A 16,030-nucleotide genomic window follows, 5' to 3' on the forward strand; every position below is an offset into this window, starting at 1 on the left:
AAGCGGTTTTGCTGTTGTGCACAATTAATCACAAATATGTCACAGATCTGCGGTTGATAAACTTCAATTCACCTGGTGTTTCTTCTGAATGTTCTTCATGTTTGAGCTATAACTCGGGTCCAAGATCTGAAGATTGATGGTATGATTGATACCATAAAAATTCCACAGAGAAAAGGGGACTTCCTCTATTCCTCTATATTAACTTTTTATTTTTTTATTTCGGCTTTTCTATACTTTTTTTTTCTTTCACAGGAAAAAAAACTGCCATCATTACAGAATCAGTTATTTGGGTGTTTTTTATTCATCGTTTCCTTAAATGACACCTGTCAGATGCCTTGCGAGCATTGAGGAATCACTTTTCGGTTGGCTTATCAAACCATTGCAGTAATGACACGCTGCCTGCTGTGGTCGCAGCATTGCAAGTCAAGATTCATTCTACTTCTTGGTGTAGGTATGTCAGTTTGTGGTCTAACGAACTTCACACACTGGAGAGCCAGGCTAATAACGTACCATTTTTCTGCCTGCTTATGCAATGAAAAAAATAAAACTTTTCCAGGGAATACAGACAATGTTTTGTCACCATGGCATCAATCTAAGGTTAATATTTATTTCTCACACTGTGTTTAGAAATATGTCTTTAAAACCTGAGAAGCTGGCCTAGCCAGCTTGTAGTAGTGTGCTTTGGAGTAGATAAGAACAGTTTCTCTGAGGTAGGGCTGAGTGCCAGAAAGAGCAGCCCTGCCTGTAATATATGCTTCCTTCCCCAACCGTCCTCACACCCCTAACATGCACAGCCACACTGCTCCTAACACTTTACACGTGGGGCACAGTCGAAATGTAAAGGCTCTTGTAGCAAAGGGTCACACAGGGTGAACTGGAATGGAGACAGGGGTCAAATAAATGAGTAGTTGCATCCATACAGGGCAGAATGAAGGTCACTACAAAGGGTTTGCGTGTAAATATTATGTGTATCATATCCTAGGAAGTTGGCAGGCACCACATTTCAATCTCTATCCAGGATTTTGGACCGACTTGTTGGATTCCATCTTCAGCAAAACACCAAATGAGGGAATCTTGGGAGCGAATGTTCTGTGTGGAATGCCGTTTTATTCGATATTAAATAAATGAATGAATGCATAAGTAAATAAATTGGTCTATGAAATGCATCCTGAAATAAATAAATGAGGCAATAAATAAATAAATAAATACATAAATGTAAATATAAATATATTAAATCAATTAGTTAATTAGTTATTAGTTAATGCCACATTTATTTTTTTCCCTCTATCTATTTCCAGTTCTTACTTGCAACCCAGGGGGCGTGGCTATATCTCAGATTCAGACCAGAGCCATGGGCTCTTAGATAATAATAATAATAATAATAATAATAATAATAATAATACATTTCATTTATAGAGCACTTTTCATTGCTAAAAGCACTCTCAAAGTGCTAGATATAGCCATGCCCCCTGATTTGTATATAATAAATGGAAATTAATAGAGGGAAATAAATAAATGTGGCATTAGGAAATAAAAGTCCATTGAAATAAATAAATGTAGACTTATGAAATAAAAGTACCCTGAAATAAATAAAAAGTCAGTGTTTTTTCCACATTCCCCCCTCTGGTAGGTGGGCGTGTTTGGTGTGATATCCAGACAAAACATGTTCCGCTGGAAACAATCTAAAAACATGCAGTTGGTGGCCTTAACTCCAGCGTCAGGAAATTGTTGTACAATTAATCAATAAAATAATCAGATTATTGAATAATGAACATACATATTAGTTGCAGCCCCACTGTGGATGTGAAGTTTTGATCTAAAGTACGACAGGATACGATTTGTGTTCATTCCAAATGGATGTTTGTGTGGCCAGGTATGAAAAGATATATGATATCGGAATTTCATTTAGATTTGCAGTTGTTAGTCAAGCCCTCAAATGAAGGAATTTAGTTTGGTGTACATTTCACTCTTTTGTTTCAAAAATGTTTTGTTTGTTAAGTGGAGTGCAGGTAAAGCTGGAGGACGGGCTCCTAGTTACAGAGTTTTAGTATTCACAATCACTTTTGCACAATATACGGTCAAGTATGAAGGTGAATGGCAGCTGGATTCGCTTTCAGACATGTTTAAAGCCGATCAGACCTCATTCTACATGTGGTAACACATCACACGTCATTTTACACGGCCGTGGAACCTTTTTTTTTTTTGACGTTTTAACACGGAGCAAAGAGTCTGTGGTGATCATGTCGCTGCCGATGAGGAACTGACATAATAATTTAATATGTGCAGAGGAGAATTTAGTCTTCCTTTAAACATAGGCACAAAGTGACTCTGTTGGCAAACCTTGCAGATCTTGATCTATGATAGCGGTGACGTGTGTGTTTGTTTGTGTTTGTGTGCGTATTGTCTGGGTTAGGGTACTCACCCTAACATAATAAGCCCTAAAAAGCTGTGCGTGCGTGCATGCGTGTTCGTTCACAATTTGGCACCTGTCCAACAGTGCCTTAAGATGGAAACGAGGCAGAGCCCTTTGATGGTGATAAACAACATAGACTCTCTCTCTCTCTCTTTCTCTCTCTCTGTCTCTCTCTTTCTCTGTCTCTCTCTCTCTGCAGGTGATTAAGATGGCTTTTTAAAAGGCCACCTGTTAGAGATTAAAGGGCACCTGGGAGACGTGGTGAAAGAAAGCACAAGAAAGAGCGATTGAGGGAAAGTGCACAACAAGAGAAGACAAGGAAAAACTGACTATTGACTTGCAGTCTTGTCAAAAGTGGAGATTACGATCGTTGACAGCTCAAGTACATAAAACCAGACAAGCCCACTGGTGGTGCAGTTGCCTTCGCCGAAATGGTCTGGTACCAACATTCTGGAGTCAACTCTGGAGAATGAATCGATGCATCAGCAGAGAAATCTACACAGTCAGAACGTGTATAACCAAGCATTTTTTGACAGTCGTGATGTCTTGCTAAATAAATCCAACATTTTTAGGATCCTTCTTCTTAACTTTGTTTTTATATTATTTTCATTTAACCATCTACAGTATATCGTTTAGTTTTGTTGGCTGTAGACAAAATGAGCAACCCGACGACGTTACATTTTTTCCCCTCGGCTTGTGAGAGCAGGTTTCAGGCGCATGCCGCAGCCCCGTTGAGCAGTGACAACCCCAATTCACCCTGTCATCTAATGTTGCAAGTCAGAAAAGTGCAAATCTATCTTCAAAACATTTTTCTTATGACTCATGACACTTCAAAGTTTCCCTTCTTCTCCATTTTCATTGTCAAACATGCCAGTGTGGGAAAAAAACAACCCTCTTTTAATGACTATGTACTGTAGCAAGAAGAGTAAGGAGCTTGTTGTGAAAGGAATTTGAGCAAATATCATGCAAGTCTGCATCTGCATGACTTGGATAGTGTCAGGGTGAGTCATGATTTGAGTGAATGGGAGAGGGAGAGAGAGCGCCTGCTTGTTGACATTCCTCCAATCGAAAAAGGTTTTGTATTAATGGTCGGCGAAAGGCCCCACATCCGTGTTGACTTTCTCGCAGTTTGGAGCTCAATTGATAAACTTGCGAGGACCTGTGCGTGCGCTCAACACATCTAAACTCAGCACAGACTGACACATCCACACACTTTACAATGACTCGGGCTCTAACACATGAAGAAGACACAAACCAACACACACACTTCATTTCTGTTCTTCTCTCCATTTCCCACCCAGACACATTGATGCTCTCACGTGCAAACACTGGGACACGCGCGCACACGCACACACACACACACACACACACACACACACACACACACACACACACACACACACATTCCAGAGGTTGTCTCAGTGGAATGTGGGACCGAGCCGTGTTGGCACTGAAGGAAGCGTGACTCAGCTGCCTATCCCAACCCAGTCTCAGTCCTCCTTTAACTGCCATCCGTCTGTGGGAGTATGTGCATATGTGCACGTGCAAAAATCGGAGAGGGGAAACAATCCCTTTTGTGCGAGCGTGTGTGTGCATACCTACACCATTTTGTGCGTACTCGCGCGAGCGTGTGCAAATGTGCGTTTGCACTCGACTGTTGTTTGTGTGTACATGCCAGTGGCCAGCTCTATGTGAATCCAGTGATCCCCCTCCAACAGACCGACAAACCGCTCCAGGTTTAAAAATGGACCTCTTGGAATTATCGGCCCTACTTGTTTTGGCACAGTGACTTTGCTGTAGGTGATTTTCCTTTTTTTCATGCTTTGCAACAGTCAGAACTGGTTTGGTCTGATCTTGAATGGCTTTCAAACCTCAGCGCAGTGATTAACCCCAAAAGACCTGCATATGTGGCGGGGTCCTGTTTAAATGTCAGATGTTGAAAAAAAAATATTTTAAAAATTCAGGACAATTTTGTGAATAATCAAAGCAAACTCCATCTCAATTTCGCTTCTAAAATGGTGCACCTGATAGTGAGTTTGCTGTCGCACTATAAAGGAGTGCAAAATACCCCTGTGTGACTAATATCCCAGTGTCTGACTGTGTAGGAAAGTGTGGGTGTTTAACTATGCGAAGCTTCCTGCAAGTGGCAAAACACAGGGAAAGCGTGGTGGCTAGCCAGTCTCTGTCGACTCCAGCTAGTGGGATGCACTTGGGCCGCGTTGAGGCCTGGACGCAGAATGCATATAAGCGCACCTATGTGTCGATATCCTGCATAACATTGACATCTGCTGGCGACGGATCATCTCAAACCAATAGAATATGACTCAAACAGAATGTGCTCAAACAGAGCCCTCTCTTTAGGAACACCTCATCTCCTTTTAGAGGGCACTTCAGCAGGAAGGTCGACTTCCCATACCTCTTTCTCTGTTAGAATAATCCAACTCTTCTTTCACACGGCCCTCCCTCCCACTTTCCTACACACATGCAGAGAGCAAAAGCAGACACACACACACACACACACACACACACACACAAACACATAAGGGATAAATGGGCTTTTTCTGCCTGATGCGGTGGCCGGCAGGCCTGTGCTGATGATGACTACTGGAATTTGTGCGGGTGCCAGGCCAGGCATCGCCGCCCACGGGCATGCAAAGACAGCCCAAAGCCACAGGAACCACCAGCAGCCCTGCTGTCGCTCTCCTCCCTCCTTTCATCCCTCCCTCCCCTCTCCTTTGCTACTACCAGCCACCGCTTCACAATCTGCGAGCTGCAAGTGTGTGTGGCCACTTCAAACGTTCACATCCGAGTCACACATTCCTCTTTGGCCTGAGCCTAAAAGCTTATATCTTAAAGCTGTTCGTCCACAGCGTCATTTGTGAGCATCATATCGAAACTAATGCTTTACACTTTCAGCCAATGTGTATTTTAATATGATTCATTGAGTTTGTTGCAGTGCAATATACTCTATATAGACACTGACTTGTGTTAATGTTACAGCAGCGGCAGTCAGTCTCAACTATGTTTTTATCTTTCATTTTCCAGACCGCTATTTCGAGGAAACTCAGATGTTGATCAGCTGGGAAAGATTTTCGAGTAAGTAATACTGGCTCTGTTTTCTCTTACCGCTTCTGGGGCCCTGTACGTTTCCTGAGATTGAACCAGACCTGGGTCTAAGCTTCCCAAAACTTTATTGTACAGTGTGCATACAAATCTGTCAAAGGTCAGCCCAATAGAACGTTGGGACTTAAATCATGTGTGTGGAAACTTTTTGTTTTCCCTTAATTGAACCTATTATTTTGTATCTGGCCGATATAGAGGATCTATTTGCATTCATCCAAAGCTTAGCAACAGACACGCGAGAGAACTTTCAGTTGCTTCAGCGAACCTACGATCGTTTTAAGGGAAAGATCTAATGTCCATTATCATCCCACAGTGTTGTTGGGGTACCTTCAGCAGACGACTGGCCCCAGGAGGTGGCCCTGCCACAGAGTGCCTTCACCCCTCGGCCCCCTAAGCCAATAGAAGACTTGGTTCCAGACATGGACGAGCAAGGACGGGCCCTCTTAATGGTGGATACCTCTTATTAAACTTTATCAAAGCCTTGATATCAAGCCTTACACTTATTATACCGTAACGGCAATTCTTCTTTTTGGGTTTCCTCATGTTAAGTTATACATCAACCAATCATTCGTGTCATTTTTCGTCAACTTCTCTCTTTCTCTTCTCCCCCTGCAGCAATTCCTTGCCTTCAACCCCTCCAGGAGGATATCTGCCTTCGCTGCGCTGAGCCACCCCTATTTTCAAAGTGTGGACAGCCTTAGTCGAAGTGTGTACGCGGCCCAGCCCATCCCAAGCAACAAGCCCACTATGGAGGAGAGGACTGCTTGACAGTCCTCCCTCACCTGTAATCATCCTGTGCAGGTTCTATAAAAATGATTCAGCTCACCGCTTCATGTTTGACTGTGTTCACAAAGTTAAATCACAGTGAGTTAATTAGCATTTTCTGACACTGAGCAGCAGAGAAATTCTTAAATGTCAAAGTGAATGAAATTTAAGTTCAAATATAAAACGCAAAGTGCCTGATTACATAAATATCCACTCTCTCTAGTCAGTGTATTTATCAGACCCTTGGCAACAATCACAGTCTTGCATCCGTGTTGTATCTGCATCAGCTGCACAATTGAAGAGAGCAAATTTTCTTGTTTGCAAAAGTGCTTCAGCTCTGTCAAGTTGCACATCGAGTGTGAGACTGAACAGTAGCCTTAAATTCTGCATGAGATTCCTCATAAGATTGTGATTGTATCATATTTTTGCCTAAGGACCGACCTTTCCCTGCTCCAAACTCACTGCCGTCACATTTTACTCGTACCTTTCCAATTATTCTCCTTTTTAAGTAACCCTGTTAATGATCATATTGTAGTTTATGCTGGCCCCTGCAGCAGATGCATTTAACAAAAACAAAAAAAATCACATTTTGATTATACCCATGTGATTTCATCTATTATATAACCTCAAGAGATTTGTTTTCGCAAAGAAAATACTGTTTTCTGATATTCAGTGTCAAAAAAAAGAAGCTTAATCAACTGTGGTTCCATGTTGTTTATGAACTGAAAAGCAAAAACATGAAATAGACCAAGGGGGCAAATACTTTTTATAGTCCATGTACAGCGCTCTGGGAACGTACTCCGAAAAAGAGTGTATAGAGGTTGTCGAGAAAGACAACACCAACGCTCTCACCCCCTGAACAATGCACAAAGCTATCCTCCTTCCATGAACTGATGGATTGTAATTGCTGCTTTTAGTTGATGTTGTCGATGATTGACTCGTGTTAACAATGCAAAGAGACTTGCATCTCAGACTGACGGGTAGTGGTGGACGGCCAACCTGTCGAGGCCTTGACGCAGAGGCCCTCTTTGTGACCAGTATTCAGCCTTGCAAGAGCCCTCTCGACCTGGAGGCCCTGACCGGACGGTAGCCTGTGTGGACAGCATGGATCTCACCTTCGTTGACGCTCACTGTGGCCGGCGCTGCGAGCAGATCTGCACACAGCATTTGGTGTGTGCACTACCACTGACATTCGCACACTCGTGTACATTGCCGACCGATGGAAACATCCGGAGGCATCGCAAGCCAACCACTCACTGCCAAGTCGTGACTTATCATTCCAGTTATGTATGTATTATATCACTGCCACCTTGAGGATGTCCTGAGTAACTGCAGACCAGTAGCGGGATTCTAATGGTTTCTGCACTCTTCAAGGGACTCGTCGTCATAATGGGTTGATATCGGTGCTGAGACAATGATGAAAGAACCTTATAGAAAAGTTCCTGCCACTCACTTGGTGTTCATGACTTGCTTTTAGTCTGCCATCATGGGCTTTTATCATTATGAATTACAATTATTATTTACTATTTGAATGATACAGTAATGCACAGGCTTGCAATAGGTGGAGAAATTCCCACCAGCACTACTCAACATGAAAACATTTGGCATACTATTGCCGCCAATATTCTGTATTTAATTTTAATTTTATTGACAAGTCTTATATGCTTGTTTTCAAGTTGTAACTTGATTTTTTTTTGATGCTGGGGCATACATTTTTTTCTTACACCAATTACACCAACTCTTTAGATGATTATAGAATTTGTGTAAGAATAGTTTGACAATGTAAGGAATGTATAAATGATAGGCATTGGTACTGTACAGTATGTAGTGCTAAGGACAAGCTGTAATGATAGAAAACGTTTGATAGTACATCGTCAAAGTGGATAGACGTAGTGTAGCGAGGGTCAGTGGAATGTCGTACGGCGAGAGTATTTTTTCTATTGAAAATGTGGGGCGGGTTCTGTGGGTGCTTGTTGAATTTCATTTACTTTGGATTGAGAGTGACTACCAATTTTACAGTGGTTTTTATAATGAAATAATGCACAGATATTTTGTGTACAGTTTTTTTTTTTTTTTTGCTCTATTTTAAAGTTTGTCCTGTTTTATTCAAGTTCAGTTTTTAAACCAGCAAGGAAAAAGCAAGTTATGCAGAGTTGTATTTTTGTATGTAGTAGTTTTTGCAGAACAGTAACATATTTTAACACTGGTTTATGTTTTTTTCTTAACAAGTAGTGCTGCTAGCACACACAGACACACAGACAGACACACAGACAGACACACACACACACACACACACACAAACACACAGAGACAGACAGACACACACTCCTAACTTTCTCAGGTTCTTGTAATGGACGTCCGAATCTTCTGGGCACAGTTTGCACATCCTTGGGCTACTAACTGACCACATCACAACTCCTTCAGGTTTTCTTTCAAGCTGTTCCACGGTCATGTCGTTGATCGTAGTCTACTGTCATTCCTGTTTATCAAATATATGTTACTGTAGTCATTACTGTCTGAAGATAACTGCCTGTATGAACTGTTTTTGCCAGAATCCTTTTAATTATTAGATGGCGAACACGATGTAGATCCTTGTTTAACTGTCTGCTTGACTAAGCACTGTGTGAATTTTCTATTTGATAAAGACTCATATCTGGTGTCAGTGGTGCATTTAATGCAATGAAAGCTCCAAATAACTTTAGGCGTAGAGGTTTACAATTAGAATATAACAACTGCCATAGTCTCGTTTCACTTGATACAATCACTGTAAGCTTTTCTCATGAGTAAATCAGTTTGTATTACATTACAGTCTAATAACATGAAACTGAAGTCCACTGTTGTTGAGCTTTGAGAACTTTCACTGTTTTGAAACCAACATAGCTTGATCCACCACATGATCTCACATTACACACATGTTCCTGTGTCACCTTTGTTTGTTTTAACATATTAAATTGAGACTAGGAACACCACAATCATGGCATTATACTTATGTATAAATGCAGGCATTGGTGTCTTATTATTGTGTTGCACCAGTTGAATAAAAAAAGCAGCTTTTTATGAATGGTGTTTTGGACTCATTTGTCGGTGTGATAATCAATCGCTCAAGTATGTTTATTTTTGGGAGGAGTGAATACTTGATGCAGAGATGTTTTATCATTTTCATCCTGCCATACAGTCTTCTGCGTTTATTTTTACATTCGCTAAGCTGACGCTTTTGTCCAAAGAGACTCACAACAGTTGCTTTCAACCATGAAGACATCACTCCCATAAGTGCTGCTGTTATTTCACATCAGCGCAAAAACACGTTTTTAAATTAATGATTATGTTTCATCATTTAATTTGTATTCAGTGGTCAGTCTCTTTCACTATAGATAACCTGGCTTGTGAGCCAATAAATGCACTTGGAGAAAGAGCCGGAAACCGAAGGTGATCAATGTCCCCAGACGGTGGCAGCAATGCGACAATCGAGTTACTAGCTGCCGCAGAACACCACAGAAGAAGAAGAGGCAGCAACAGCAGCAGCCGAAGAAGAGTGTAGAGTAGACGAGCTACCATTGACGCAGCCTGATGTGGCTAGGTGAGCGCTAGCGAGGTAACGCTGATGGTTGTCTCCGTTGGACATTTTCTCCTCATCACTAAGTTGACATGGGCAAGAGAGACAATCGAGTGGTGAGTTATGTTACAAAACCAGTGTCAACCTGTTGATGCGCCGTTACATTTTTGGAAGCAAGCAAGCAAGCTAGCTAGCCAGGCTAAACACAAGCAGCGTCTGCGCAGCAGCCTCGGCTAGCCAATGTACACATCCGCCTGATAATTCGACGTTGGGCCTGGACCGTGGTCATGTATACCTCGCGTCAACTTATCTCCGTGGGAAATGCAACCGACTAGATTTCCATCGATGCAACATTGTGTGGGTTTGAACTGCTTCGTGCACACCGTATATCTCACCCCCAGCAGGCGGGTCCTCGGCTCACCTAGCGCTGTGGGATCTGCACAAGCAGTGCGTGCTAACGCTAGCTCCCTGCGTCTCTAGGCTATGTTTTGATTCGGTGATGTCGCGCAGGGTCGATGCTTCGTGGCGCTGTAGACACGCAGCCCCGAACACTTACCTACAAGACCATCTCACGTTTGTGAGCCAGTGTAGTTTGTTTTAATTGTGCCTTGTTGGTTTTCCACGTCGACACAACTCAATTTTGTTACGTGGTGCGTTTTGTAGTGTATGTAGGCCAATAACATCCCCAAATAAAATTAGGTCTACAAACTTCAAACTACAAACTGCCGTGGTCTAATGTATACACCTGCATTAAAACCTATCATCTGTTATCTTGTCGCGGTCAGCTTGTTGTGGAAACTGCTTTAGAGACGCGTTGATCCGGTTCACATCAGGGATTGATTGGTGTGATTGCCTTGAAAACGCGTGTCACAACTGTTTAAAATTCGTGCTGAATCTAGAGTTGTGTTTCAGTGACCTCCGTTACAAGTGTGTGAAATGCTTTCCTCCGCCCGGTGTGTCAGGCTTACATTAACCCCATTGCTGCTGCACGGTCCAGGGGGCCGCAACAGAACGCTGGACCAACCATTCAGGACTATTTAAGCAGACCTCGACCAACATGGTGAGTAAAGGACTGACCTTTGCACAGGCAACACACTGACGCATACATGTATATGTATATTCCCTCTTTGGTAAAAAAAAAGAAAAAAAGAAGAAGAAATATTTCTCAAAGCAGCATTCCCTGCTGTTTGAATTCTCTCTGTCCTCTCTATTATCACACTTAGATGTAGCCTTTAAAAACACTGGTCTGGTACAGGTGCTGCTTTCTTCACACATTGATTGCCCCATGCATAAAATGTAAATTACCCTTTCAATTATGCATTTACTTTTTTGGACTTCCAATGTAACCTTTGTCATCTTCTTCGGCGCTTTGTCCAGACGATCTTTTGCCCACTGCCATGGATACCTCAAATCTCATCTTGTGAAATTTCATAGCTGAAATAGTTCTGATAATTGGGGTATTCTCATAGAAAATATTTGCAATATCAACCACAAGGGGGCACATCTGCCTGTATACATTTCTGATTAAGTTTTAAGGTGTTTTCACTGTAATATTAAACAGCAAAGGGGGGCTTAAAGTACCATGTCTGGTACCACAATATTGGTTAAAGGGCTTAGATGAATTATAATTTGTTAACAGAAACAAGTTGGAAAACAGAAAAATCTTCATTAATTTTTAAACATTGCATGGGACAGATTTTCAACAAAGGAGCAGCCTGTGAAATGTTGCCACATAGAGCGTCTTCTGTTTGGGTAGACACAAAGCTTGATGACATATTTTACATAATAACTTGTTGTTATTCCATCTGAATTATTTTCCTTTCTCTCTAGGGAAGAGGTAAAGGAGCAGTTGGAGAAGAAAAAGAAAGGCTCTCGTGCCCTGGCTGACTTTGAGGATAAAATGAATGAGGTGTGTTTGAATCACTTGACATATTGACCTTGAATAATCACTGTGTTTAATCACACTCCTACCTATGAATGTAAAAAGAGGTGTGTACAGTTATCTCAACATTTTAACTCTACTTACTATTAAACTGTTCTTCACACTTGGATGAAAGTGTAGCTGCATATTTGGAACACTTGGCATTATGGTAGAATAATAATATATATTTATTTATATTTATTTACTCCAGAAATGGAGGAAAGAACTGGCTAGAAACCGAGAGAAGTTGTTAAGTGCAATTGACAAGGACAAAGAAAAGGACAAGAAGACGATAGACAAGGATAAGGAGGAGAAGAAAGAGAAAAAAGAGGTATGTGTAGAATATTTCCCTCATCAGACATTTAATGATCTCACCCCAAAATCTTATCTTTACTCACTCTGGCTTATCATTTGTGTTTAGAAAAAAAAGAAGGAGAAGAAGAAATCCAACAGGGTGAGGAGAGACCTCCAGTATTTTAATAGCCAGCTGTGGCACACACACACACGCACACCTTTTTTTTTCCTGAAACGTCTCCCATTGAATCCTGTAAATGTAATGGTCCAGTTTCAAACAAGCAAATAACCTCAAGTCTAATGAACCCTGCTTTCATTGTGTTTTGGTCAAGCATTCTTCATCTTCCTCCTCTTCATCGAGTTCTGATTCCCCCAGCAGCTCCCCCTCAGAATCTGAAGACGTGGTAAGTCCTGACAATTTATTCAACGGTGTGATGGTTAGGTTTTTCCAAATCACTTCAGATGAAACGTCCCGTCCCCCCCGCACCTCACAGACAATGAACTATATTGCGGGGATTTCCTGATCAAGTTTTTTTTCTTAGGCCACCACAACAGCTGTCGCCGCAAGCGTTTCTCCCCACGTGATATCTCAGCAATACCTTGAATTTGTATTTTTTCTAATAGATTCACTTTCCTTATGTGTTTTGTGTCATATCTATGGAGAATATAATGTCACACCTTAACTGTTCATGGGAAAGTTGGAACAGGAGCCTCTTTTTCCCCACTATTATCACAGTACTGAACCTCACGTTTAAAAGCTGATCAGAAATAAAGTGGACTTTTATACAGCTCAAACTGATCAATGTAAAAAAAGGTTGATCATCCCCTAGCAATCCGCAAAGATTCTCTTCTCCACAATGCAAAACTTGACTTTGATTGTGTTTCCATTTTTATTTTCAGGAGGAAAAGAAGAGTGTGAAGAAGAAACGGAAGAAAAAGAAGTCTGCTGCCAGGAGAGCGTCGGACAGCTCCGAGGACGAATCGGACGCTGAAAGCAAGGTATTTCTTTCTTCCCTTGTTTTGAGTGCACTCAAGTAGAAATATGTTCCAGTAGGAAAATATGTGCAAATAAGCCCTACAATAACTTTAATTTCCAAACCGGCGTTACTTCAAAACCGTCAGGAATTTACCCAAAATGCTTCATAATCACAGCAAATGAATAAACAATGCTAGCATAGATTTTTTTTAATCAAATAAGTGAGACGATTATCTAAATGTTTGGGTTTTTTTTCAAGAAGAAAAAGAAAAGAATCAAGGAGGAAGGAGACAAAGATAAGGTAATTTAGACTTGTTTAGTATGTTGGTAATACTTTTGTGCACCGTGTGTCTATTTCCACATATAGACGATGCTTTGAAATGTAACGTTGTTGCATTTTTTACTGAAAATCTTGTGTCCTTCAGGATGACAAGAGCCGCAGACGAAGAAGGAAGGCTGAGCGGAGTTGTAGAGACTCGTCCTCAGAGTCCTCTGTGGACTCTGAGGGTGAAGAGGCTGTGAGTATTATTTATATATGGTTGATGATCAGTAAGTAAGCCATCCTTTATATGTTCCTCTTAAACTCCTTTGTTCCACTTTTGATTAAAAAGTCACAGGAAGAAATTGCCCCTTATTACCAGAGAATGTATTCCTTCCTTTATCGTATTTAGCCAACTTCATCCTTCAACTTTTTATTCAAAGAGAACATTTGACACCACATAATTAAGTTGTAGTCAAACGACGACATAATTGTGTTGGTTTTAAAGACAAACTGAACATTATCATTGACCATTTTAGCACATTGGTCGATGAAGTACGTTTATACCTGATCGTGCATATTGATATGAGACTGTGACTCTGTTGCAAAAAAAGTAAACTTCTCTACTCTGAACTGGTGAACTGAAGATTTACAGTAAAATAACACAATTACCAAAGTTCAGTTTCATTTCCCCAAACACTCTTTTTCAAACTTTCACTTTTACAGACAGGTTAAAATTGAGGTCCCAGGAACCTCTCATCCAAAACAAGTCAAATCAGCCGAGTGGTTGTAGAGAAAATCGAAAGGCCGGTGGACAGGAAGACTGGGCATTTCTGGATTAATTCAGGGGATGTTAATTATATGTCATTGAACTTTTTACTGTTAAGAAAAAGAAAAACAATCTGGTCCAGAAGCGGTTCCATATGAGTTTTGGATCATGTGTAGGAGTCTGTTGTGAACCTAAAGGCTTGATGCTTGTAGAAATGCCATGTTTGCAAAAGACTTGGGTGTAGCCCAAGACTTCCTTCTTTTCCTGGTCTCATTTCATCTTTTCACCCCATCAGGCTGAAGCCAAGAAGAAAAAAAGAAGTAGCGAGGAAAGGGAGAAAATCACAGTGAGCTTTTTTAAAAACTTTTCTTTCCATTAGTGCACAAGCAAGATGTTGGTTCTGACTTTCTCAGCAATGTGTCTGTTGTGTGTACTTAAATTCACTTATTTTAAATAGAGCACTTAGAATCCAGTATGTGGAGTGGATGCTTCATGCAAAAAAGACACGTCTTGCTAAATAGCTTTACGTTCCCAGGACAAATCCAAGAAGAAGAGGAAAAAGAAGCACAAGAAACACAGCAGAAAAAAGAAAAAGAAGGGAGCATCTCAGACGGACTCCGAGCTTGACTGAGAACCATGCCGTTGCTGTTCTCTTGGGTCTCCAGGCAGGTCACTAGTAGTGTTGTTGTTTTTGCCTTTGACCACCAACAACTTCTCCCCTCCAGCCTCGGTCATCAAATTTGATCAAGGAGACCTACAGACTTGTAATGCTGGGGTGAAAATGAGGGGAGCCCACCCCCCCAGCCCACTCATCCCTCGAAGTGGCAACTACCGGTACATATCTTTGGTTTATTTTTATCACCCCGCTTCTTGTAGAGGATTGTTCTTTGAGTTACAGTAAACAACAGGACTGAAGTGAATCCCACCCCCCCCCCATCTCGGAGATTTCTGTGTGACTGGCACTTGCTCTCATCTTTGGTGTGCTGGCCCTCCAGGAGTGACCCCCCCCACTGCTTCATGCCGGAGATCTTGCATCTCTTGTTGCTAGATGAGGCCGATATGCTCGTGCATGCGGACCTGATGTCTCGCCAGCCTCATATTGAAGTTGGATAGGAAATGTGAGCTGCACAGTTGACATTTGTACAAGAGATAATTGTTCCATCAGATGAATTTGTTACACTTCAGTGTAAATGTACAAACAATGGGAATTCATCAATAAAGTATTGTTTTAGCCTTTAATTGCCTTGACTTCATACCTACAAAGCCATGACATCTTTTTTTTAAACGCTCTTGCAAACTAAAGAATTCAACTGAAGTCCTCTGTATAGTACCTCACTTACAATACCTCACACTGTATAACCTGCATTTCAAACTGCAGCGTATTGCACTAAGATGAGGGTAAAAGACCAAACAGTAATGTGCAAGATGCATTTTTATATCTTTATGCCTAGGAGAGGTTCACAGACCCAGTTTTCAATCAATCAGCACTTAAAGTCCTTCCTGTATTTCACCATGTCTTGGGACATTTCTTATTGATCTGTTACAGTATTTTACACTAACAAGTGAAGTAATGTACTTTTAAAAATTTATATATATTATATTGAAAATAAGCTCCGTCAATTGTAAAATTCCCTCTTGCAAATTAAAATACTGAATATAAAAGTACACTTTTGGAAAAAAATGTAAAGGAACCCATTTTGCAGAATGGCCCTTTTCAGATTAGCAGTTGAAATGTGCATTTATTGACGGCGTAGGGGAAATTCAATTTGACAACACAATAAATTAGCACAACAGGGGCAGATGTAGTGGATTATTACTTCTGAAAGCAGAAAGTATCTGGTTAAGGTGGAGTGAATTATGTGTGTGTATATATATATTTAAATATCTGCAGCAGTCTTATAAACTTCGCAAATGAACCAAATGATTCAAGACGTTTTAAATGAATATGAACCTAAAT

The 16,030-nt window shown here is 41.1% G+C and overlaps 2 protein-coding genes across 4 annotated transcripts in view; both read left to right on the forward strand.

The window, feature by feature from the left end:
* The window catches only part of cdk6 (cyclin-dependent kinase 6), a 36,048-nt gene extending 26,686 nt beyond the window's left edge, over window positions 1–9,362 (forward strand). Inside the window, exons 6-8 of the mRNA XM_035620486.2 lie at window positions 5,459–5,509; window positions 5,850–5,985; window positions 6,152–9,362. Coding sequence (XP_035476379.1) covers window positions 5,459–5,509; window positions 5,850–5,985; window positions 6,152–6,304 — 340 coding nt within the window. The 3' untranslated portion in view covers window positions 6,305–9,362. The remainder of the gene's footprint in view (window positions 1–5,458; window positions 5,510–5,849; window positions 5,986–6,151) is intronic.
* Window positions 9,363–9,796: 434 nt separating this feature from the next.
* fam133b (family with sequence similarity 133 member B) lies at window positions 9,797–15,312 on the forward strand. Of its 3 annotated transcripts, none has more exons than XM_035620900.2 (11): window positions 9,797–9,970; window positions 10,817–10,914; window positions 11,685–11,763; window positions 11,987–12,106; window positions 12,197–12,229; window positions 12,402–12,473; window positions 12,970–13,068; window positions 13,305–13,346; window positions 13,471–13,563; window positions 14,369–14,419; window positions 14,609–15,312. In XM_035620900.2, the coding sequence occupies exons 1-11, from the start codon at window positions 9,947–9,949 to the stop codon at window positions 14,702–14,704; spliced, it is 807 nt and encodes a 268-aa protein (XP_035476793.1). In that variant the 5' UTR covers window positions 9,797–9,946; the 3' UTR covers window positions 14,705–15,312. The 3 variants fall into 3 exon arrangements, with proteins under 3 accessions (XP_035476793.1, XP_035476796.1, XP_035476794.1); XM_035620901.2 differs by having other exon boundaries at window positions 9,798–9,970; window positions 13,308–13,346; XM_035620903.2 differs by lacking the exon at window positions 13,305–13,346.
* The last annotated feature ends 718 nt before the right edge of the window (window positions 15,313–16,030 follow it).

This window comes from Scophthalmus maximus, chromosome 22 (genome assembly GCF_022379125.1).
Source record: "Scophthalmus maximus strain ysfricsl-2021 chromosome 22, ASM2237912v1, whole genome shotgun sequence".
NCBI classification, from domain to species: domain Eukaryota; kingdom Metazoa; phylum Chordata; class Actinopteri; order Pleuronectiformes; family Scophthalmidae; genus Scophthalmus; species Scophthalmus maximus.